The 25377-nt window shown below is 41.2% G+C and overlaps 1 protein-coding gene across 1 annotated transcript; it reads left to right on the forward strand.

The window, feature by feature from the left end:
* The first annotated feature begins 1283 nt into the window (after positions 1-1283).
* On the forward strand, positions 1284-24801 carry GTSE1 (G2 and S-phase expressed 1). The gene is made up of 12 exons (XM_024208332.2): positions 1284-1399; positions 2620-2703; positions 8509-8566; positions 8649-9252; positions 10661-10810; positions 11991-12138; positions 15481-15858; positions 16104-16176; positions 16923-17174; positions 18681-18867; positions 19812-19946; positions 24183-24801. The coding sequence occupies exons 2-12, from the start codon at positions 2625-2627 to the stop codon at positions 24264-24266; spliced, it is 2148 nt and encodes a 715-aa protein (XP_024064100.2). The 5' UTR covers positions 1284-1399; positions 2620-2624; the 3' UTR covers positions 24267-24801.
* The last annotated feature ends 576 nt before the right edge of the window (positions 24802-25377 follow it).

A 25377-nucleotide genomic window follows, 5' to 3' on the forward strand; every position in this document is an offset into this window, starting at 1 on the left:
TCATCAGGGGAAGTTTGAGTCACAAGACTGAGGTCCTATTTATGCTGGTACGCCCTGAATATGATATTTGGACATTGGACTATATAAGCTATGAACTATTTCTGAAAGAACCCTTTGCAACTACAAAGCTCACCATATCTGTGCTATAAATCTGCACCTCAATTAATTGAATTTATGTCTGTATGTATATTGATCTTTTAACCATACTCTCTTTCTTTTGTTTTTTAACAAATTTTAGTTCATTTAATAAGAATTGGCTGTAGCGTGTATTTGGGTTAGATCTGAAACATTCATTAAGCTGGGAGGTTAATGTGTCCGATCCTTTGGGATTGGTAGAACCTTTTCTTTTATATGATGAAATAAGATTTACAGAAAATTTCATCATATTTGATGTGGGTACCTGGATGGAGTCCTGAGGCTGGATCACTTTAAGGGAATTGTGTTGTTTGGACTTCTGAGTAATCAGTAAGGTAATAAAGAAGCTATTTTATGCTGGCTTGGTAAATCTAGGTATTGGAATATCCACCAGCTTTATGGGGATTGTCTGCCCCATTCTTTGGGGTTCACCCTAATTGAGTGACCATAGCTGGCTCCCCACTAGGACCCCAGTCACACCCTGGCTGCACCCTGACCCCTGGCCACCCTGCCTCTCACCGGCTCGCGCTGCTGCATAGTCCAGCACTGGAGGAGGTGATGTAGACTCATGTGCAGGAGGACTGAGGTCATGGATGGGCCACCACGGAGCACGATGATGCCCATGGGCCCTGCAGGCAAAGGATGTCTCCACATCAGCTGCCAGACACCCGCAGACTGTGTGCCCCCAAGCTGGGCGGGCGGACCCGGGGGGTGGGGTCAGCGAGGCCCTCAGGGCACGAGGCCGAAGTGTACCTGCAGGAGCCCCGCTCTGGTCTGGTTGGGAAGAACGTTGCGACATGAGACGAACAGAGGCTGGCTCTCATGACAGCCTCGATTTGGCGCAGGCCTGCCAGGCAGGCGCGCCGTACGCCGACTGGGGGCCGGCCGGGGCCGTGAGTGGAGGGTAACGGCGGGGAGAGCCTCACTCTGGAGCTGGCTGGGGCGGGGACCGAGGGACCCCGGGGGAGCCTGGAGCCAACCAGGGCCAGGGGACGCTGCGCCTCAGCGGAGTCATCCCTCCTGAACTACGAGTCCCACCGTGCATTGGGTTCTCGCGCCACCCGAACGCCGGCAGCCCAGGGTCACGAGGCTGTGACCTCGTTTAAACCTACCAATGAGGAGGCTCGATTTGTGACAGTTCTACGTGCGCTTGGCCGCGAGCAATTCAAATGTGCTGCTGCGCGCCGCTTCCCTTTTAAGGGAGCGGGGGTCGCCAGCAGGCCTAGAGCCGGTGCTGCGCAGCGTCGGCGGGACGGCCTCGGGGGTGAGGGTGGCCAGGTGGCCTGTGCGGACTGTCGGGGGCCGTGGGGAGGCCCTGGGTGGGTTCACGCGGCGGACTGGGGAGTGAGGCAGTTGCGGCGGGTGACCGGGGGTGAAGGGGCAAAGTTGGGGGGGCTCCGGTGGGGTCAAGGAGCGAGAGGATGGGGTCCCCGGAGCGGGTTGAAGGCGCGGCGGCCCCCTCCGCCATGGGGTGAAGGAGCGGCTCGAGGGCAGGCCGCCTCCCCCCAGGCGGGGCGAGTGGATGGGGACTTAATACGCAGACTGAGCTGCGAGCTAGCAGAGAGGATGGAGTTTAAGGCACTGTTTGCCTTAGCTACATAATCTCTACAATTTCCTCAGAAAACAACTTGTAACCGAACCCTAACCAGTGTTTAAATTCTGCTAAGCTGGGGGGACAATTCTAACTTTGCTTACCTGAGAGATACATTTGCTGCTTTTCTTTCCATGAATTAAAGGAGTGCACCTATCTTCTATACAATGGACCCCGTTTAATCTTTACTGTGGAGAGGCTCACTTTAGTTTTCACTAAGACATGTTTTAAAAAAAGACTTAATGTTAAAGTACCATGGTACTTAGTACAAATATCTATCTAGGTAGCCCGCAGAAGCTACTTAGATATTTCCCAAAGGGAAAGGGGACACTGTGCGGAGCTGGCCCAAGCCGCTTGTCTGAGTCCCCATCCCCTGGGCTGGTCCGAACTGCTTGTCCCCCTGCATGTCCTGTTTACTCTTGCCAACTCATCAAGTTGGGCTTAAAAAAGAGACTCTCCTGGTCAAAGTGGGAGGTGTGGTCACACTAAAGTAGATTACATGACTAGTTTAAACCTGCATTTCTGTACTGGAGATCAAATTGCTTAGGGGTAACATTGCAGAACTCCATGAACTCTCACCTGTGTGCTGGGCTTGGAGCTTTGTTTTACAGAGTCCCCACCACTATATTTGTAAGTTCTTCAGCACTATCTCATTTGACAAGAAGGGAGACTTGAGATTTGTAGAATTTCTGAATCTTGCAGTCATTTGCAGGGCTATTGCTGAAGTTAATCCAGCTCTTTGAAATTACGGATTTCAGAGTTTGCACTTCATTGAACTGCACTACATCTGATTCCCTAAATGCAAACCTTGTCAACAACTTGAGTCCTGTACTTCAAAACATGCCTGCAAAATTAAATTTTTGTGAATCTTTTTGAACTCTCTTATTTTGCAGACACTATGGAGGAAGGAAAGGAAATGTCAGTAGGCTGGTCAAGTGATATGACTGAAGAAAAACTAGATGTTTGCAAGAACAGTGGTAGGTGGAAAACTATTGTTTAATTATTTTATTATAACTTTTAGTAAGGGATATACAAGCCTAAGCTACTTTCTAAGATACAGCTACACTGCAGTTGGGGGTGCAATTTCTAGCTCAGGTAGACATACACACGCAGGCTTTGACTGAGCTAGTAGGCTAAAAATAGGAGTGTAGTCACAGTAGTGCAGGCAGCAGAACAGGCTAGCTGCCCAAATACATACTTACGGTCTTGGACGGGATTGTGCTTGGGCTATGTAGCTATGGCAACACTGATGTTTGTAGCATGCTAGCTTGTTCAAAGATAGAGCATGTATGTCAACCTGAGCTGGAAATTCTACCTCCAACTACAGTGCAGATGTACCCCACATGTTCTGATTATTTAAATCAGTGATTCTGTCACATCTGTTCCATAACCTCCTGTGTAAGCAGTCTTTTCATGGATGGCCTGCTGTTTCCCACTACTTAGATCTTAGTGATTTACTGCAGAGCTCTATAAGAGTTCTTTGAACCACAGGTAGCCTCTGCAACATGTGGTGATGGCGGCATTTAGGGTCTTTCTAATCTCACTCCTATTTCTACTCTGAAGTCTGCTCTAACAATTTCTTCTTTCCATATCCCAGAGTTTGTCATCCATCAGTTTAACTTCCTTGTTAACTGATGTAAATACCTGATGCTTGACATACTGTATATACTCGTTCATAAGCCGAATATTTTTGGTAAAGAAGTGACGCATCAAAGAGCGGGGGTCAGCTTATAAATGGGTCTACACCAAAATTTGATGATTTTAAACTCTATGGAATCATTTAATTGAATATCTAATACATTGTCGTTTTATTTACCTGGAGCGTCTGCAGGCATGGAGCCCCTCAGCTCCCTGTGGCCGTGCTTCGCTGTTCCCAGCCGAACCGCAGCCACAGGGAGCTGAGGGGCTCCATGCCTGCAGACGCTACAAGTAAACAAAATGTCCCAACCTGCCGTAGCTTACCCTGATGGGCCGGGAGCCAAAGTTTTCCAACCCCTGAAATATAGGGTTGGCTTATGAAAGGGTCATATAGTTTTTGCTATTTTTACCTATCCATTTTTGGGGGTCGGCTTATAAACGAACGGGCTAATGAACGAGTATATACGATACTTGTCATTCCCATGGGTCCTTCTAACCCCTTCAACTGTGTCCTTTTGTTCCTGCACATGTTCCATTGGATGACTGGGGAAAGTCACTCCGTTGTGCAGCTCCCTCAATCTCTCCTGTTAAAGCTCCTCTGCTGTGGATTAATAATTAACTGTCTCCCTCAATTCAGTGCTTATTCTCTCTTGCCACACACCATCCTTCGCCAGAGGTTGCTACTACTCCTATTCAGATTCCCACGCCTCTGTCTTTGGCACTTACCACTTTAGTGTCTAAGGGCTAGATTCACAAAAGCACTTAGCTGCCTAACTGCCACTTTTGGCACCTAAATCCCAGAATCAGGCCCCAATTGGATTCACAGAACCTCTGCTCAGCTGCCACCAAACCCTTTAGGTGCTTGTCAGTGCCAAGTGAGTTCATTTTTTTTTTTTTTTTTTCAGTAAAAGTTCCCTAAGAGCCTGTTTTTCTGCCTCTCAGCAAGTGCACTGCAACCTCACTCCAGGCAACCAGATGCTTAAGCTCCAATGCAATGCACTAATCTGGAGGAAGATAGGCATTCTTTTGCCTAACTCACCTGCAGGGCCAAATCCAATAAGTAGTCTCAGAGCTTGCCTACCAGATTAGGTCCTCATGGATGAGTTCACACAAAATGGAGTGGAGGAAGACCTCCCTTGTAACTCTTAGCCCAGGGGTTAGGAGGTGGGAGATCCACAGTTCAAGTCATTCCCTTCACCTGACGGGGAGAGGGGATTTGAACAGGGATCAGCAACCAAAGGTGGCACACGAGATGATTTTGAGTGGCACTCTCAGTGCCTGGATCCTGGCCACCAGTCCCGGGGGCTCTGCTGCCGACCTGGGGTCCTACCGCTGGCCCCCTTTCACCTGGGGTCCCGGCTCCACTCAACCCGCTGCCAGTCCCGGCCACCGGTCCCGGGGGCTCTGCTCCTGGCCTCGGCCTGGGGCTCTGCAGCTGCCCCCAGTTGTGGACCACTGGCCCCAGCCTGGGGCAGTGAGGGGTGCAGAAAGGGGCAAGAGGGTATGCAGCTCAGCACCCCCACCTTAAAAATTGTTCCAGAGCCACTGTACTGAGATATTTTTAAGTCCTGATTTGCTGCTTACATCACTATCACATCACATGAACAGTGCACTGCATTTGACGTTGTGCATGCTGTCTGTCGCGATTCTTTCCCCCCACTGTAAGTTGAGGGGTACATTTGACAAAATGTCAGCTCCTAAGAAAGCAAAGTTAGATGTCCGTTCATTTCAGCCTTCTTGGACAGACACGTTTGGATTTATTCAAAAGAAGGACCGTGCTGTTTGTACTTTCTGTTGTGAAAGTGTTGTTTGTCGCACTTCAAGTGTTCGACGACATTTTCAAACGAAGCATGAGAAAACCTTTCTTGACGAAACAGACAAGACTGAATTGATCAAAAAGGCAGTAGCAGGATACAAGAAGCAAAGCAGTGTTTTTAAATGCTTAAGTGTAAGTAAAAATCAAGCCACAGAAGGAAGTTACAAGACTGCACAGTGCATTGCAAAAAACGGAAAGCCATTTACACATGGGGAATATATAAAAGAATTTTTTCTCAGCAGTTCAGAGGTTTTGTTCAATGATTTGCCAAATAAAGATGTGTATCTAGAATAAAAGAACTGCCTGTCTCTGCCAGAACTGTTGAGAGACGCGTAAGCGAAATGGCAGAAAACATTAGCGAAAAGCAGACGACTGCATTAAAAGACACAGCAGCATTTAGCATTGCAGTTGATGAGAGCGTGGCTATAAATGACGTTCCATGTTTGGCAGTTATTGCAAGATATTGTGCTTTTGATGAAATCCAAGAGAAACTTTGTTGCCTAAAACCCTTGTATGGCACAACAAAGGGGGAAGATATAGCGGAAACTTTTGTAAACCATTTTGAAGAACAAGAAGTTGACATCAGAAAAATATTTTGTGTGACAACAGATAGTGCTCCTGTTGTGGTCGGAAAACAGAAGGGATTTGTAAAGTTACTTGAAGATCAAATTGGCTTCCCAACAGTCAAATTTCACTGTATCATCCATCAAGAAAACCTGTATCTAATTCAGAGCTTAATAATGTGATGAATACAGTGGTGCAAATTGTGAATGTCCTTGTTGCTTGATCTGCTTTGACTCACAGACAGTTTCAAGCACTGCTAGAAGAGATGGACAGTGCTTATAATGACATTCCACTTCACAGCAACATTTGGTGGCTAAGTTGTGGCAAGGTTTTGGTGCACTTTGTAAACTGTTTTGATGCAATCAAGGCCTTTTTGTCGGAAAAAGGACAAAACTACCCTGAACTGGATGATGACAAATGGCTGTGTAAGCTCAGGTTTCTAACTGACATCACTGGTCACCTAAACGAATTCAACCTCTGTCTCCAGGGTGCAGGGCAAACGGTTCTGGATCTTTATAAAACTAGCAGTTTTTCTCGGAATATTCAAACTTCGACTTTCTGCTACTTCCAACACATAAAAGAGCTATCGACACGTTGCACTGTCAGTGTCGATGAGATTGGAATGTACATGCAAGAACTGGAATCAGAATTTTCTGACATTTCAAGATTTCCAGCGATTTGGCCCAATGCTTTCTTTTCTAATTAAACCTGAAAAGTTCAACGAAAGCGACTTGGATTTGTCTGTATTTCAGTGGATGGATGTTGAAGATTTTGAAATGCAGCTCATTCAGTTAAAAAGCTCAGAATTGTGGGCATCAAAGTTTGGAGATCTGCGGAATGCACTTAAAGCTACCGAGAGAGATCATGGTGCCTCTATTCTGACCTTCTGCACATCCCTGCCAGTGAAATTTAACTGTTTGAAGAAAATTGCGTTTGCAATGCTTTCAGCATTTGGATCCACATATACCTGTATGAACAGGTGTTTTCGTACATGAAATCTGTCCTCTGTCCCTCTCAGAGCCGGTTAACAACTGATCATTCAGAAGCCTGTGTACAGCTTAAAGTATCCAAATACGTGCCTGACATTGGAAAACTCAGCAAGGAAAAGCAAGGGCAAGGATCACACTAAACTGATAAGATCCGCATTTTAATTTAATTTTAAATGAAGCTTCTTAAACATTTTAAAAACCTTATTTACTTTACATACAATAGTTTAGTTATATATTATAGAGAGAGAGACCTTCTAAAAACATTTTAAATGTATTACTGGCACGCAAAACCTTATTTTAGAGTGAATAAATGAAGACTTGGCACACCGCTTCTGAAAGGTTGCCGACCCCTGCCCTAGGCTATAGAATATTCTGTTGCGGGGCTCCCTCAGTCTCTCCTGTTGAAGCTCCTCTTGATAAATAATCAACTATCTCCCTCCATTCATTGTATAGGAAGCCTGAGCACGTAACTTGGACTTTGTGAATCCCAGTGATTTTTCTAGGTGCCTAAAAGTTAATGTGGTGACACTTAGACATAGTAACGGTGAGTGTCACCACATTAAAAGTGCCTCAACTCTTGACATCTCTTCTGAATGTTTGACACCCACCCCGCCACTTGAAGCCCACCTCCCTAATCTCAGATCTGGCCTACAGACAAAACTGACACCCTCCACTAGGAACTTTCTCTTTGCCTGGGATCCACTCTGTCCCCTCCTTACCCTCTCCTTTTTTTCCGTATCCCAGTTAGATCTCCCTTCTGCTGCCTTTCAGTTCCAGACAGGCCTTCTCATTCCCTTATTTTCACCTAACTACTGTCCTCTGACTTGTTCTGTGCCTTATTCAAACAAGTCCTCTTATATTTCTCTTGCTGGGAGAGTGGAGGTCTGTCCTAGTTTTCCTAGTTACTACTGTATCTCATTTCCCCTCATCTCCTTTGCCTTTTAAACATTTGACAACTGGTTTACATTTCACCCTTCTATTTCTCTTCCAGCTCTGACCCCTTCCAGTCTGGTGCTTTCCCACTTCACCAAAACTGCTCTGATTAAAATAGCTTTCTCACTTTCCTGCATCTTTCTGCTGCCTCTAAACTCAATAACATCCTCTCTTCAACTGCAAACTTCTTCTAGGGTGAAATTTAGTAGCTTATTTTAATTGTTTCAGTTGAGTGCTATGCAAAAGGAATGGGTGATAAAGAAACCACCCTTAAGCTGAATGTTTTCTGAAGTCATCTTGACATCTGTTCCATTTCAGTGTTAAAAGTAGCCTTGGTCACTTTCCCCATGGGCTCTCAATGTTTTTGCTTTTACAACCTTCTGATTTTAAATGTTTCTCTTCCCTGTTGCTGTGTGACTGTTCCACAAACAAACTTTCTACTGAAATAAGAGCACTGGCTATGCACAAAGTGCTGTCAAATGCATACTAAAACTAAGATATTTTTCTAATCTTTCAGTTTTAGTAATGTTAAGTGTTACTTGAAACAATTAAACATGTTCAGAAAGATGTGGTTATTTTTAATTATCTGACTTAATAACTTGAACTATTGTCACAGTTAATTTTAAAGACATCTTGGCAATGTCTTTGGAATGACTACAATTGGGGTGTGAACTTAATGAAGATCAAGTAACTACTTAAAACAAAATTAGAAATAACTAAAGGTTAAATTTGTTAAGGCTAATGCCAACTGGCAGTGTTGTTAGAAATATACTGCAATGCAAATTGTATAAATCCCGTAACTACAGCGATAGTCACAATTAATGAGATTGTTATACTTTCAGAGTTTCCCCTTCTAACTGATGAAAAATTTGATTTTGACCTTTCACTGTCTCCTGCAAGGTAAGCTAAGTGTTTAAGAGCAAGTACATATTTGAAGTGCAAAGGATTTTACAATATCTTGACTGTCTTGTCTGTCTTACAGTGGAAATGAAGATGAAGTTTTTGTTGGACCTCTTGGACATAAAGAAAAATGTGTTGCTGTCAGTATTGAAGCAACTAAAGATGCTGAAGAAAAGATCTCTCAAACTCCTGATGATAAGCTTGTGTGGAGTCCTCTTACTGGAGAGAAATTTGTAGAAATTTTTAAAGAAGCTCACTTGTTAGCACTGCAGCTAGAAAGTGGCAACAAAAATGAACAGAACAAAGTCACCCAATCAGAAGGACCAAAACCCAAGGTTATAGAAAAATTTGTGCAAGCATCCAAGTCAAAACTAAAAATTTTTCAAAAAGGAAACATAGAAAAAAGCCCCAGGGCTATTAAAAGGGAGACGTACTGTGTGTGGGACAGCCCAATTTGTCAACTGCCACCTTCCTTTCAGAAGCGTTTAGATTTACCTGTGACTGCAGTTGACAAAACTCCTCCAAACACATCTAGTCCAATTAAAATCCATAAATTTCCTAAAATATCTGTTTCACCTCTAGCCCGAGAACAGCAAAGTGATGAAAAAAATAAAAAGGCAATAAGCAAATTGCACACAAAGGCTTCATCTGCTCTTGGAAAAAGCCATCAACTGACAGTAGAAAAGGTAAAGAATTTTCTTCTGGATAACTTAATACTCAATAAAAAACATGGTTGAGATAAGGGACTGTTTAAATCTGCAAGCTTTTGTTTAACAACTTTCTTTTTTAATGCATCTCTCCATTGTTTGAGAGAATCTCAAATAGGAAACTGACTTGACACAAAGAGCTGGTAAATGCACAAGGTAAACTGAAGGCATATTTTAACTTGTTATACCAATGCTAGTGAAGTAGTAGTTATTAAAATAGTGGCTAGAACTGCAGAAAGAAGTCATGTTGTTTTTTTTAATTGACTGAATTTAAGTTTTTACACTTATTAATGCTTGATGTTCCTGACTTCTATGTAAGCATTTAATACTTATTTTGTCATCCCTCTGGTAAAATTATTGCTGTCGTTTGGTGATTTAGATGCCAACAGGCTCTTTACTTATATTAAGCTCTCTTCAAAATTGATAGTAATAGGCACAGCTCTGGAGATACAGCAGTAATAACACTTTCTAGTCTCGGTACACACTCTATCTAGAGCATGATTAGCCAACTATGTAAGATTGAGGAGAACCCAGCTATGCAGCACTACACTGAAACACTGCCCAGATACATTAGGGGAAGTGGTAGTTGTGTTAATCATCTCTCATGTACATAAGCCCTGTCCAGGTTGGTTTTTCTCTCCCGTCCTTCTGTTCCTTTCCCTTCATAGCTAAGGCTATGCAAGTAGCAAGATACTCCTTCTTTCCATGTGCACTACTGAGGAGGAGGATGTTGGCTCCTTACTCCTGAGCAAGAGGGTGAGGAATTTTTGCCATAGGCAAGGGGGCGAGAGAGCTTCTATAGTCTGCTCGTTTCCTCTTTGTCTCCTATCCCATAGCTTTGATAGTGTTGCTGGCCATGTGGCCCTCTCAGATGCTAACTGGAATAGACTTGTGAGCTGTGCAGTCTAAAACTTTCATGTCTAGCTTTTGGTGTCAACTAGGGAAGAATCTCCTTTGGGCTACTGGAAAGAAGAGTTTGTGTGTGCATTACATTTATGCTCACAAATGTGGGACCTACCTTTTCTTAAAATAGGTAACAGCCACTGCAGTGTCTATGAGATTTTTTTCAGCCCATGTTACTCCCTAGAGACTAACTTGCTGCAGAGGTGATCGCCTTATGTTGATTTATCTGACTTAAAGCCAATTTCAATAAATGCGAACATAGTCTATGCTGGATTTAACAACTTTAAAGTCTAATAGAGTCTAAATAAGTTGAGAACTCGGAATTTTTAATGTCTAGCAATCCACATATTCGGTAGATGCAATATGCTTTTCTGTTGGCTGGTATAAAAAATATGGGTTACTGAATAAATCAGCTCATGCAAAATCTTTGGAGCTACTGAAATTGTAATAGCTTTCAAATAAATTTAAAATGTTAATCTTACAGCCAAAACCAGGGAAAAAACATTTGAACAGCATGGGGTCATCTGAAGATCTACTCTCTGACAAATCCAGTGTCGCTTCAGATGTATGTGACTCGTCATTCAGTGGGAGTTCATCATTACAAGACAAGCGAGTTCTTCCTTCTCAAAGCAAGGTATTGGCAAGTGTTAATACAACTGCAGAGTGAATATGTTCTTAGAGTGCCGGTACTCTTACATATATAAAAATGGAGACGACAAACCTAGCTTTCTGACTTAGATTTAATGCCATAGTCTTGTCTTATAATGAATTCAAGATAGAGTTTCTATTCTACAATTGCAATTCTTGGGTGGCTAAGTTATACATGAAGTATTTTTCCTACATTTGTAACAGAGAATTGTTCTTAGTGCATCAACAGATAGTTAGATATTGTGTTAACATGAAATGTAGTATATAATATTAAGGGGCAGGGAAATGCAGATAATAGACCTCATAGGAGGCTTGTGGATTAAAGCCTTTACTCTTCATGGTCACCTATTGTGCTACTTGGAAAGATTGTCATTTTTCTAGCATGGAAGCAGAATAGCAGTGACTCTAGCTACATCAGAAGCCAAATTCTAGGAACCATAGAACTACAATTTAAGTACTTATGTCTACCAAGAATGTGTCTAACCTGTGGAATATAGTTTCTGTCTCAATTTTGTTAAAACTTGTACAACGTTGCAAGCCACTTAATATTGCCTATACTGTTTCCTCTTCCCCCTGCCCCTCCTCCCCCTAGGGGCTTGATCTCTTGGCAGTGGAAATAGTTAAATGAAATATTGGCCACTATCACCAGATCTGACCCTAATAGAACAGTCTTAGTTATAACAGTCAAACTTGCTCAATCACTTTCCCTAAGAAAAGAATTGTAATAACATGGGATATTGGATGTGAGGCAGGGAAAGATGCTTATCCCTTCAAAAAAAATAGCACTCCAATGTACTGTCCCATTAATCTTCATTTCTATATACTTAGAATCCATCTTAAGGATATACTTGAGCTGGGGGCGGGGAGGGAACACCATCGGGCTAACAATCAATTTCTGAGACGTATCCTATTCCAGTTCTACATAAGAACTTAGGTACCATACAAATTTATAATTACATTTTTATTTTATTTTTTTTTGCTTCCCAGCAGTCTGCTTTTTACTTAATTTAAACATTTTAAAACAGGATTATAGAACTTGTCCCTGGGACAAACGAACCCAGAGAACAGTGATGCATAATGATGTAGAAATCTAACAAATGAAAATGTTTTTGTGCTTGCTTAATGTCTTTTGGACAGTTAAATAAATTAGACTTCTTTATTCACAGTTTGGGTTAAGGAAGACACAGTTAAAACCTCCTAGTGCTGCTAATGGTCCTCTAAGAAAGAACACCTCATCTTCATCATCGTCATCCATTTCCAGCATGAACTCCAGTTTGAATTCAAGTTTGTCTGTCTCTCCCATAGGGGGAAATGGTAATAATTAGCATAGAGATGCAGCATGCAAATCACTTTAAACTTAAAATAACTAATGGGGTGTTTTTGACTTGCAGGTTCCAAAATGTGTTTGTGGCTGTCTGTATTTCTTGCCGATTCAGAACACTAGGCTGTCTTTGGGGTGGAGTTTGGAGTGTTGTTGCTGTATTGTTCCCAGGATATGAAAGGCAAGGTAGGTGAGGTAATATCTTTCATTGGACCAAGAAGGTACAAGCTTTCAATAGCTTTTCAAGGTACATAGAGCTCTGCGTACCTTCTATCAACAGAAGTTGGTCCAATAAAAGATATTATCTCAGCCTCTTATCTCTTTGGTGTTGAGAACAGGTGAATAAAACTTCATGTAGGCTGACAGTGTGGTAGTTAGTTCAAGTTCTTGACTTCTAGCACTTTGATTCTAAAATCTGGTTTAATTCATGAGGCTAATATCTACAAACCAGGATCTGACACAATTACATGGTAGGCTTCTTGGTGATGACTTAATTTTTTAAAAATATTTTTTTAAATAGTCCATAATGTTTCCTTTCTGGTTAGAATGATGTCTAGCCACAAGAACCTCTAAGTGCCACAGTGTAACGTGATCTAGAGAACAAACAACATTATGAAATAGAGAAGAGGGGGGAGGTGGAAAAGTCTGTTACTCAAACCCTGATTTTTTTTCCTCCAAAGCCCCACATAGTAAACTTTTACTCATGGCAAACTTAAACAGTAATATCACAAAGGTTGTGGTTAACACAAAAGCAGAGAGTAATGCAGTTGTCAAAGCTTTATCAGGACTTATTAGAAACTACAGTGGAATACAATAGCTTACAGTTCCTTGATCTATTGTAAAACAAGACTAAAGCACAAATCTCTAACATTATTTTATATTTAAACATTTGCCTATCATTAAGATAGAAGCAGTCGTTGTTCTACCTGAAGAGTATCAAAACTTGGAAGCCTTTCTGAACTTCATGTTTTAAAGTTCTGTATTAGCTTTTTACACTAAACAAACACGCACCATATCTCTGTTCTCTGTCCCTGTAGCTGTGCACTCTGTTTTTAATACATGTCGGCAGGCTGTATTTCCTGTTAAAACTTAATGCCAGAACCCTAGAAATCACACTGCTGCCCAACTTACGTCTGGAACAGAGGTTCCCAAACTTTTCTTATTGCATACCCCCTTCCAGATCTACCAACTGCTTGCGTACCCCTACCCTTCTCATCACTGATACTTTGTGTGTTCTTCTTAACACTACCTGTCTTTAGCCATCTGTCTATATTTCACTGTTACATACAGATATAGTGCGACGTATACAACTGAAAATAAAACCCTAAGTTCTGAGCTCAGTTAGACTGGACTGTTGCTGGCCAACTGAACCCGCACTGTATGGTGACTGGAGGTCTTTCTGTATCTGTGTTCTCATTGGTACATCTTGAAGTAAATTAACTACTGTATTTTATATAACAAATTCCCACAGAATTTTAAAGCTTTGTCTAAGTAGCTTATTATGAAAATGCAATAAATAAAATCCACCCACAATTTCTCCCATGTACCCTCCACCCTGAGATGTCTCACATACCCGCAGGGGTATGCATACCACAGTTAGGGAACCACTGGTATAGGGAAAAACTACTACTTAATACTAGTTAACTTGCATATGCTGTTATATCTTCTGTAGTAATCCAAGGTGGTAATAGATTGCACTGTATCTTTAGCGGGCAATTATTTTAGAGTTGTGACCCATCTTATCTGTATCCCATGTGATTATTTATTTATTTTGAGCGGGTGAGGAGGAAGGACAATTTTTTTTTTTTTTTTAAATAAAACTGAATTAATGAGTAAAGTTGCAGGATATAATCAGATCTATTTCTAGCATAAAATTTGACCTCTATAAAGAAATCGAGTCAATGTTTAATGAGCAACTGATACATTTTAAAGATATCCAAAAATGGATTTGCAGAAGTATATGGATAATGTATGTGGCTAAACCACTTATTTATTCCAAACAAAATGAGTCCCTGCCCTCAATTGCTCATAATGAAAGAGTGGGGGAGGAAAACATGCTCCTAATTTCTTGTGAACTAAGAGGTTCCCTATTTCAGGAAGTGAAGAGAAAGAGGCACCTGGAGGAGATGAAAGTATTTTGGCATGCATGACTGGGGAAACATTCCAAGTGTAGTGGCCTGCATGAGTAAGCACTGAAGTCTTTGAGAAAAGTGAAGTGTGTTTGGGGGGGAATAATAGGGTCCAAAGAGACTGTTAAGTGACCACAGATGAACTGTAGGCAGGGAGAAGAATTGTGTAGAGCCTTGAAAGGGAGAACAAAACTAAACTCTAGCCCAGTCAACAACATAACGTATAGATATGGTGTTCCCAAATTTGGTTCGCTGCTTGTTCAGGGTAAGTCCCGGGCGGGCCACAAGACGCTTTGTTTACCTGAGCGTCCACAGGTACAGACGCTCGCAGCTCCCTGTGGCTGGGAATGCCCACTGGGAGCTGCAAGCAGCCGTACCTGCGGACGCTCAGGTAAACAAAGCGTCTCGTGGCCCGCCAGGGGCTTACCCTGAACAAGCAGCGAACCAAGTTTGGGAACCTCAGGTATAGATAATAAGGAAGTCACTATCAGGAAGTACAATGCAAGACTGTGCTATTGGAGGACACAGCTTAATAAAACTTCAATTCAATAGGAAAAAGTTTAGTAGCACATGTCTTGGAAATACTTAATGCGAATGACTAGAAACTGTCTAGCAAATCCAATTAGTCTAATTGAAAAACTAAGATTTTAAGTGAATAAGTAGAATATTGAAACTTGTCATTTTAAAAAAAAAGTTAACTTTTAAATACTCTTAACTAGCACAGGTAAGGAGACTTCATTGAATGTCCCTTAACATATGTATTTCAGGTAGCCGGGGCAACTACATTGAAAATACAAGTTATGCTTAAATATACCTATAAAGAAGGCATATTTAAGTGCGTCTCAAAATACCTTACTCTTGTTTCATTTGACCTGGAAGCTGATATTCTGAATCATGTCAAGGAGGCTTTTCTGCAGCATCAAAGACAAATAACCACTTTGTAGACTTTTCCTACAGTTTTTGCTCTTCTAGGATTTCAAAACTAGTGGCTAAAAAGTGGAAAAATCTGAAACCTTTAAATTGTAACAACTGCATAGTTCAGATGCTTGAACACCTATCACAAATCATTGCATTATGTTTTCGTATCTTCAGCTGCACTTGAGTAAACTTAGACTCTCTTGTAAATAGTTAAATGTACCTTGTAACCAGTTGAGGGGAAAACAACTAGCAATTCAGAAGTATAAATATGAGCTTTCTATCTTTCAGCTAAATCAAACGTCTCTTCAAAAATTTCTGTGAGCAGCTCCAAACTCTCATCTAGCACAAAAAGACTGGCTATGGTTAGACCTATCAGAATGTCATCTGTGCAGGCTGTCCATTCTGATGTGTCCTGCAAGCAAACAAGATCAGTTAGTACTCCCAGAATATCTACTGCTGGGAATTTAGCCAAGTCTTCAGCTTCTGTGACAGGATCCCAAACTCTAGCCAGTGGAATTCAGAGACTGAGCTCAGTTCCTAATCTGCAGAAGATATCTCAGCAGAACAAAGATGGAAGTGCAGCAAAAGAAAACACATGCCCAAAAGACAAGGCTAAAGTTATAATCACACCTTCAAATCCGATTAAGGTCCCTAAGAGATGTGGAGGTAAGCACACATTTTGGAAGGCTGTTTTTTGTGTTAACTTGGCTTTTAATTTTAACATTTCTTTGAATGCTCCTCACAGTATGTGCTAATTGAGAGTGAAATTTGTCTTTATTTGTATATTGTTCCAAAGCTGTTGGGATGGAATGAATCATGTGACTTGTAGTTGAGGTGTTATCTATATTAGTTTAGTTTTCAACTATAACAAATAGGTAATAACATAGAGTAATATTTTTCTTTTCCCTTAGGTTCATCACCAGAAAATACAGCATCAAAAATAATGGAGCCAATCCGATTATTATCTTGTGGCACATTTGGAAGGTAACATTGTAATTAGAACTTAACAGGTCACTTGCATGTTTTTCTTAACTATACCTACATTTAAGAGTGTTGTGTCAAGCAACTATGTAATCTAAGTGCAGTTCTAATTACTTTGAAAATAACATTGTGAGATTTCTATACTTTCATAGTGACTTCCAGATTACTCTGCCCTTCCACAAGTAAAAATGTTAAAACTCACCCTGGGATATGAAAGTCAGTTTGGCTTTCTTGGGATTGGGTAACATAAATACCTAACTGGAATTCATTGACAATTCTGATGTGTAAGGGAACAGAATCGGCTTTCACATAGCAGTGATATTTCTGCAGTGCTAATGAGGTGTGGTTTTGTTTTTTTTTTTAAGTCAGGTCTGAATATATTCAGGAAGCAAATCTATTGAGGGCTGTTTTCACATAATACCTGTTCACTAGAGAAGTGCACTTCAAGATTCTGTTACACTGAGTGCTCTGCTTCCTCTTCTGTCTCAAATTGATCTGAAATTTTCACAAAATGAAGGTTTGAAACATCTGTTAACTGAACCTTATCTATGAGGATGTGACCAGTTCCAACATAATACAGCAATCCACTTTTAATGTTCAGGTTTAGTTATCCTAACACTTTCATAACTGTTTGTGTTCTTAAGCCTGCCTTATGTTGTTTATTTCTGTTGTCTGACTAGTATTCAGAAAGAAGTTGTAACACGTTTCTAGAAGCTTTCAGTTAATGTATGCTGCATGTTTTCCTGCAGTGGTGTGGCTGTTTGCACTCCTGTCAGACCTTCCGAAGATGGGGCCTCGCAGAACTCTTGTCTTAGTTCCAGGTCCATTTTAATTACTCCAGCCAGTATAAAACGTTCTGCTCTGCCTACACCCGCTGGTCGTCGTATCTCAGGAATTCCAGCAATGACTCCTAAAACTTTGCCAAGATCTGTCTCCTCTCCACATTTTATGTCTGTTCGTCAAGTCTCCAGTGTGTCCGCCAGAAAGACTCTTGCAGCTGGGTAAGAAACCGCAGGTGTAACATGGCCCTATTGAAGTCTATTAAAACTCCTGTTGACTTCAGTGGGAGAAGGATTTTGTCCAGATGTTCAGACGCCGTATGCTAGCATGTAAGAGATTTCATCTACTGTTGAGTAGACGCATACCCAAGTAACTTGCAAAATAACACAGCTATACTTGTTAGTTCTTTCCAACATAAATCTCTAACGTGGTTTGGTTTGCCTGAATCCTTAAACCAAGGGATAATGTTAGACTCTTGTAAAAATAGTGACGATAAGCACATCTTAATCCGTCACTTGACCACATCTTCAAACTACCTATGAATCAACTTGAATTATGTGCATTATAGAACTTGTATTTGAGGAATTCTGCTGCTTTCAGCCAGCTTACTTGACGTACTGAATAGAAAGTGACTGCAGAAGTAACTTTGTGTTCCAACACAATGATACTTCCAGCTATATGAAAGATAATGCAGGATCTAAACATGGCAATACTTTCTAGATGAGGAAAGCAAACAGGCAGTTAAGTCAAATGAATTATTTTTAAGTTCTGTTTAAGTTACACTTTAACTTTAAGGTATTGACCAATCTTATGCTGTCACCATTATAAAATCTGGCATCCTAAAAGAGGCCAAGGATTGAATTAAAACTGAACTATTCTTGCTCCATGAGGTGGTCTTTCCATGCCATAGTTGAGACTGGCTAGGTACCAAGGGGAATCTGGGCAGCACCACCACAATTTTGTACCTGTTCTGTGGAGGGGATGCAGTCTCTTCCATAGCTGTCAACCCAAAATCTTTTCACAAGCTCTAAATATATACACAGCTTAAACTAGTATTTATGGCAGCTTCATGGTGCTGGTTCCCCAGAATAAAATTTAACTAACCTTATATTTCACGTTGTGCCCAAATAAAACCTTTTGTTCCAGTGTAAGCCAAGCATCATCATGCCTGTCTCAAATCTCTCAAATGTTCAGTTACTTCCTCAAACTACAAATACAAAAATGCTCTTTCTTCCCAAAACCCTCCCCTTTCCCAACTCCACTATCCCACAGATTGTTAAGCTTGCAACTTTGGAATCCTCCAATTTGTCCAATTTTGTACTTTTCCCTTCACCAGGGATTGGACTGAACCAGTTCAGTGACATGCAGTACCGGCACTTCTCTGATATAGCAGTCTCTGCATAAGCTTAAGCTAAAATTTTCAAATGTGGTATCCTAAAATTATTCACCAAATATGGATTGCCCATTTTTCTTGTACACTGTAGACAACTTTGACTTATCTATTTAAATTGTAATTCCTCAGGGCAGGAACAGTGTCTTTATGTTCTGTGAGATGCCTAGCATGCTTTTAGATAATGAATAAATAAGACGTTATATTCACAAAATGGAGAAAAATAAAGCTATCAAATGGCACTCTAGCTTTTGTTGGGCAGCTAAATGACTTGAACCTTTAAGAGGTGTTCATTAAGCATTACTATTAAATACTTGCCAACTTTACTTTCCCCCAGTTCTAAACAGGCAAAGGACACCAAAACACAAGTGTCATCATTTGAAGATGATGACTTATCTCCTCCACCTATGATACCTCTTACACTTGTCTTTTCACCAGAAAAGAGTACTGAAATAGCACAGAATGAAATACAAAAAGAGACTGAAATACAAAAACAGCCAGCTGAAGGAGCACAAACTAATGAGGTAGGTAAACTGAATCTATTTTTCCCTCTTGTAAAAGCTGCCGTTGAGTGAACTGCATGAAAATGTGAGCTATCTACTAACTAAAAACTTGCTCAAATTTTGAAGCGATCTAGATTAGGCATATATGTGCCCTCTAGTGTTTGTTTATCATACCACTGAACAACATTTCTTCATTGGGATAAATGTTCCTGGAAAACTAATTTCCGTCACCTGCTCAAATAATTGCAGGTCAAATTTAAATTTGCACTCCCAGTTATCTGCACTGGAAAGTCCTTGTGTATTTATGAATCCAATCATGAAACACAATACAATGTGGGGTAATTCTAATCATAATTATGCAATATATCTGGTTTTGGACAGTATTGAATGTCTATAGAGAACTGTTCAAACCATAAGAAAAAAAAGTCTAAACTCATATTTGCTGGAATAGCAACTTGCTTGCAGATATCAGTCATAGACCAAACTAACAATTATTCATTGTTAGTTCAACTGTAGTTATTTTCTCTGGCATTCTGTTTACTGAATGCTGGAAGCTTGCTGTGGATTTTGTTTGATGTATGTAAATACTGGATAACAATCAAATTGGATAGAGGTGTGACTAAAGCTAGTAATCTTATAGAACTGTTTCTTTGTCAAAATGTTGTCAGATCACAGTTGTAGGTACAAGGTTAAAACTGAATTGAAAAACTGAAATATGAAACAATCATATTTGAAAAATATTCTCTAGCACTTACATAATACTTTACCACCTCTGCTCTGCACACTAATCCTCCCCTCATCCACCAAGCTATGCTGCCTTTAGGATGGTCTACATATAACCTACAAACCTAAGAATTGCTGGTTGCTTTTTGTGGCTTTTCCCTGTAAGTCAATAACTGACTTACCTACATTCTTCTGAAGGAAGCACAATAAACAGAGGAAAATAAACTATTTACTATTTCTAGGTCTTGCTGGTAGATATTGGAATAGATAAAACTCCCATTGCTGCTTTGGAATGTGAAAGCAGACCTCTCATTGACCTTTCTAATACTCCGGAAGTGAATAAAGTTATTCCATTAAAACCTAGTGTGGTAGGACAGGTAAGGTATCTCAATCTTATCTCAATCATTTGTTTCCATAAATGCATAAAAATAGTGCAAAAAACAATTGTTTGGTTGTATGAATTTGTATGTAGAATAGTTATTTCTCCCCTGTAACAATGTATTGTATATGAAATATGCTTGGCACTAGTACCTTATATTTAATCCAACAGTCTTATTTAAGATGAATCCAATTTATGGATTCTTCTTGCAGTCTCTTCCCTTTCAATCTCTAAGGTGAGTGATCATTTTGTTGTAAAACACAGCTATGAATGAGCATCAGTTCATGAATCAAGGATCTTAATTATTCAGCTTAGGATGGCCCACTCTTGCTGTGCTGTTTTTTGGAAGTCAAAAAACTAGCTGCATCAATTATTGTTGTGGAAACACAGCTCTGTGCAGGCTCACTACACTTCTCTTAGTAGCAGTGGCATGTCATGACACTTTTTTAGTACATTTTGTGAGGTTGTACAAGGGACTGGATAGAATCAGCCCATGGACACAGCCAGTCAGGAAGTCATATACAGAGCTTTCATATTCTTGTAGAAATTAATTCTGAGGCACACCACTGCTTACTAGCCATGAACACCAATAAGGCTAGAGTATGTTCCTGCTACTCTTCTCTGCTGTGAGACCATGTCTGTCAAAACCCCTAACCTCAGCACTGGTTTTCAGAACTGCACCAATTCAGACCAGTTTGGCATGTGGAGGTTTGTGTAAAATGGCCCATCACTCCTGATGTGGTCACCACTCTTCAAAAGTCAAAGCAGCTGAGGCTTGACTTTGGCTTTAAAAGTAGCTTGGTCACTAATGTGCAGGGCAATGGAGACTCTTGGCTTTCCCTCCACTGGAGCCAATATAGAAAAGCAGATATGGTAGTAGTGCACCCTGACAATATTCCTAGTGTTTTCAAGGCACATTTGCACACATTGAGTGTAGGACTTAACTAAGTAGTAATTCCATGACTTTAAAAGATGTGTTTGGGAGGGAATGGTAAGGGGAGTAAGCTATTACCAAAATCTGTTACTGTGATTCCCTGAAACAAATGGTGCTTTTTAGGGAACAACAACTTGATAAAAACATCTGGTGAAAGTGCTAGTGCTTTTATTTTACTAATAAGTAAGGCCCAGATCCACAAAGAGACATGAGTGTCTAGAAAAATCACAGGAATACTGTGATCTGCAAAGCCTGAGTTAAGAGTAGGACCAGTGGTTAGGGTACTCGTCTAGGATATGGGAGCCTACCAGTTTAAGTATCCCCTTCTGCCTGGATGAGGGGATTTTATATCCATTTAATCCGTACATTTAAACAGGAGTCTCCCACTTCTCAGGTGAATGCTCTAACCTTTGGGCTGTGAGATATTCTGATGTCAGTCTCTCCTGTTGAAGCTGTTTCACTTTGGATAAAAGAACAGGAGTACTTGTGGCACCTTACAGACTAACACGGCTGCTACTCTGAAACCTGTCACTTTGGATAAACACTTAGTCATTGAAGCAGGGGGACTGGATCTTGGGTCTTGCATATCGTCAGTGACTGCTCTAACCACCCAGCTATAGGGCCCTTCTCATGCATGTGTGCTCTCTCTCTGGCCCAATTACTCTTAAAGAGTGGAACTACTGTAGAAAATAAATGTAAGAGGGGTGTGTGACATTCCCCAGAGTACAATCTGGACTGATGGACAGCTGTGTCCCCCTCAGTTCTCCAACATGGAGTGCCTTTTACACAGCTCTGCTGTGAGAGCAACCACTCCTGGTCTGCTCACATAAATCATGTTATCATTAAATCACTACCAGCTATACTGTATGAGTGCTACAGTCAGCCACTCTGGAATTACATTACAGGGCAACACTAGAAAGCTCCTAGTCCCAAAATGTGCATTTCCCCCCAAAATGTGCATCTTGTACTGCCCAGCCCCTTCTGGACAATACAAGCTCATACATAGTCTGTCATTTCATTAATAGAAGATGTGCACAAATCTTGTTCTCTCAAATGGAATTTGCCAAACACTTCAGTCCAAACACACTGGTTTAGATAAAACAATAAAACAAGTTTATTAACTATGGAAACATAGAAGTTAAGTGATTACAAGTAATGAGGCATAAAAGAATTTGTTACAAAGAAATAAAAGGTAAAACATGACTAACACCTAACTTAACAAGTTAAGTGAATTCAAAGCAAAAGGTTTCTCTCACCACATGTTCTAGCAGTCTTATTGGCTGAATCTTTCAGCCACGATCCCTTCACAGTCTAATGATGCTTCCTTTGACCTTTTTCAAGTGTTGTCGATGCTGTGAGTAGAGATGAAGGGAGAGAGATCCTTTGGGGGGTTTTGTTCCCCATTTTTATCTTTTCCTCCTCTATTGAGAATCATCTCCAGCTGGGGTTCAGGAGACTGAAAGTCTGTGGAGTCGGGAACTTCCAGCTGTTTTTTTTGACAAGATGTAAATTTCTCGCTCAGATCCTTTTTCTTGCCAAAGAATGGGCGCTTAACCAGATGTTAGTGCATTTTATTTTGTTAACACCTGGCTCAGGCATCAGTTTGCATTTGTATTTGAGGAATTGGTCTAAACTTGGAATATGTCTCAGTAATGCTATACAATGTTGCCACACATTTTACCAGGGCAATAATGATCAGCACATGATGAATTTTCAGATGATACCTCACAAAGCATACTTCGTACAAAATCCATTATAGTTTTGTAAAAAGAGTTAACATTGGGATACAAACTATCATGGGGGGTGGGAGGGGGAAGGAGGAGGGAAGAGGGGCAGGTAGAACACATGTCTCTCTTTGGCATCTCCCAACAGCTAGTGGAGGTGGGGGGTGACCTACCATCCTGGCTTTTGTGAATCCCATTTTTAGGCACCCCTCTCCCTCTGTTGTACAGGAAATCTGAGTACCTAACTCTGGCTTTGAATCCCAGTGATGATTTTTTTTTTTTTAATCTTCTAAGCATGTAAATGCTAGGTGTTGCACGGTTCAGTGTCACAACAACTGATTCACAAATGGATTTTAGCCCTAAGACTCAGTCCCCATGTATTTTGCATAAATTCTTAGTGTAGCAAGAAAACTAGAGATCAAAAGCAAGTAAAATAGGTATGATTTTTTTATTTTTTTTTAAACCTTTAGGAGCTAATTCAGTCCTGATAGACTAGCATTCTTTGATACCTTGGATCAAAGTCTTTGGGGCAGAGACTAGGTCTCCTTTTGTATAGCACCTAGCACAAGGGGCTCTGATTGGTGCATGTGGGTTCTGCTAATATTAAATTTTTACAGTTGGGTAGAGAGGCTCTAAATTGAACATCTAAGTGTGGTGTAGGTATTTGTCTTCAGGCACTTGAAGAAAAGATCTTTGACTTAATAGTACTGCTGATGTTCTAGAAGTTAACTGCACTACCATTAGGGCAGAGGTGGGCAAACTACAGCCTGCGGGCCACATCCGGTCCGCAGGACCGTTCTCCCCAGCCCCTGAGCTCCTGGCCCGGGAGGCTAGCCCCCGGCCCCTCCCCTGCAGCCTCAGCTCACTCTGCCCTCTCTGGGTGGTGGGGCTGCAAGCTCCTGGGGGAGCGCAGCTGCAGAGCCCGGTCTGACCCGGTGCTCTGTGCTGCGTGGTGTATAGCTGGCTCCCACTGGGCAACGCAGCTGCCTGTCCTGGTGCAGCTGCGCCGCCAGCTACTGGTGCTTCAGGCAGCACGGTAAGAGGACAGGGAGTGGGGGTTGGATAGAGGGCAGGGGGGTTTGGGGTGGTGGTCAGGGGGCAGGGGTGTGGATAGGGGGCAGGAGTGGTCAGAGGGCAGGGAATGGAGGGGTTGAATGGAGGCGGGGGTTCTGGGAGCGGTCAGGTAGAAGGGGTGGTTGGATGGGGCAGAGGTCCCAGGGGCGGCGGGAGGCAGTTAGGGGCGGGGGTCAGGGGACAGAGAGCAGGGGCAGTGGATGGGGTCAGGAGCGGTCAGGGGACAGAGGGGGTTGGATGGGGCAGGAGTCCTGGGGGGGGGAGGGGGGCGTCAGGGGCAAGAAGCAGGGGAGGTTGGATAGGGGGTGGGGCCGGGCCACTCCTGGCTGTTTGGGGAGACACTTTCTGAAACCCAATGCAGCCCTCAGGCCAAAAAGTTTGCCCACCCCTGCATTAGGGTAACTGGCTGAAGTTACCTGTGTTCCTGATAGTCCTATGTGTAGAGTAACTATCAGGCCAAGATACTAGCTAAATCTTATGTCACTTCATTTCTGTCTTTCAGCTAATAGATTTGAGTTCTCCTCTTATCACCCTGAGTCCTGAAGTGAACAAAGAGAATCTGGATTCCCCTCTGCTGAAGTTCTAAACTAAACCTTAGCTAAACCCAAAATTTATCTTGGGACTAGCATCTGCAATTTTGATTTGATATATTAGGCATCTGAATAGGACTGTGTGGAGTGAATATCATGCAATAAAATCCCTTTAATGTACTACTTGAATGTAACTTGTGTTGACAAAATGGAACTAGAATAATCTGTTCAGCAAATCCAAATTGGGAGCACTTGATTAACATGACTGTCTTCATGCATTGTTGCAGATCCATGTAGTTTAAAAAAAAAAGTGCTGTATGTCTGCTTTAGTAAAATTATTTTAAGTCTAATTATACATAACAGTAACCTTTTTCTAAAGGTTTGCTAGTAAATAAAATGATCTAAAGTACTAAAATTAAACTGAAAATTAAAGCTAATGTGGTAGTTATCTTTGTATCTAAGGGATTTTAATGGTCTGTATACATATGAAACCATAGCAAATCTGGAAATAAAATGTTTTTGGGCCAACAAATGTGTTACATGCTAATTGTGCCATGGAATATTTCAGGAAGCTAAAATAGCTACATTCAATAAAAGAAGCTGGATTTAATGGTGCACTTACACATAATCAGGATACTGTTAAAGGTGGTAATGTCAGAACTTTGCAAAGTTCATATAAATTGAACTGCCTGCACTGAAGGCTTTTTCTGTAACAGATTTAGAAAATGGAAAAAATGGGATCAGAGTGAAAACTGCATTAGACTAATTTTAAATTCTGATAACTTTGAGGTAGGGGACTATGGCAGGAACAGATAAAACAATAATGAGGTCAGCTGTAGAAAGCAAAGTAAAGGATGGGATTTGACAGCCATCTGGTCCACTGTATGGGAGATGTAATTCTAGATGTAAGAAATGATATGAAGTTGAGAATAGGACATAAAATGGGAAGAGCCAGGTATTTTAATCTTACACATCAAATGTAAAGTCTGATCTGCCCTACTTTTTGCTAGCGGTCTTGTTTGGAGGACCCAGAAATGAACTGGAAGCTTTTTAACCCTTCAGCTATCAACAGACCTGTACTCTGATGTCCATGGTAAGAACTCCAACTCAGCCTGTCTAAACTATAAAAGCAGGCTTTGTCTTCATCTTTTGCTATGAGCTGAATTG

The sequence above is a fragment of the Terrapene carolina genome, unplaced genomic scaffold (assembly GCF_002925995.2).
Source record: "Terrapene carolina triunguis isolate 2854851 unplaced genomic scaffold, T_m_triunguis-2.0 Scaffold68, whole genome shotgun sequence".
Classification (NCBI taxonomy): domain Eukaryota; kingdom Metazoa; phylum Chordata; order Testudines; family Emydidae; genus Terrapene; species Terrapene triunguis.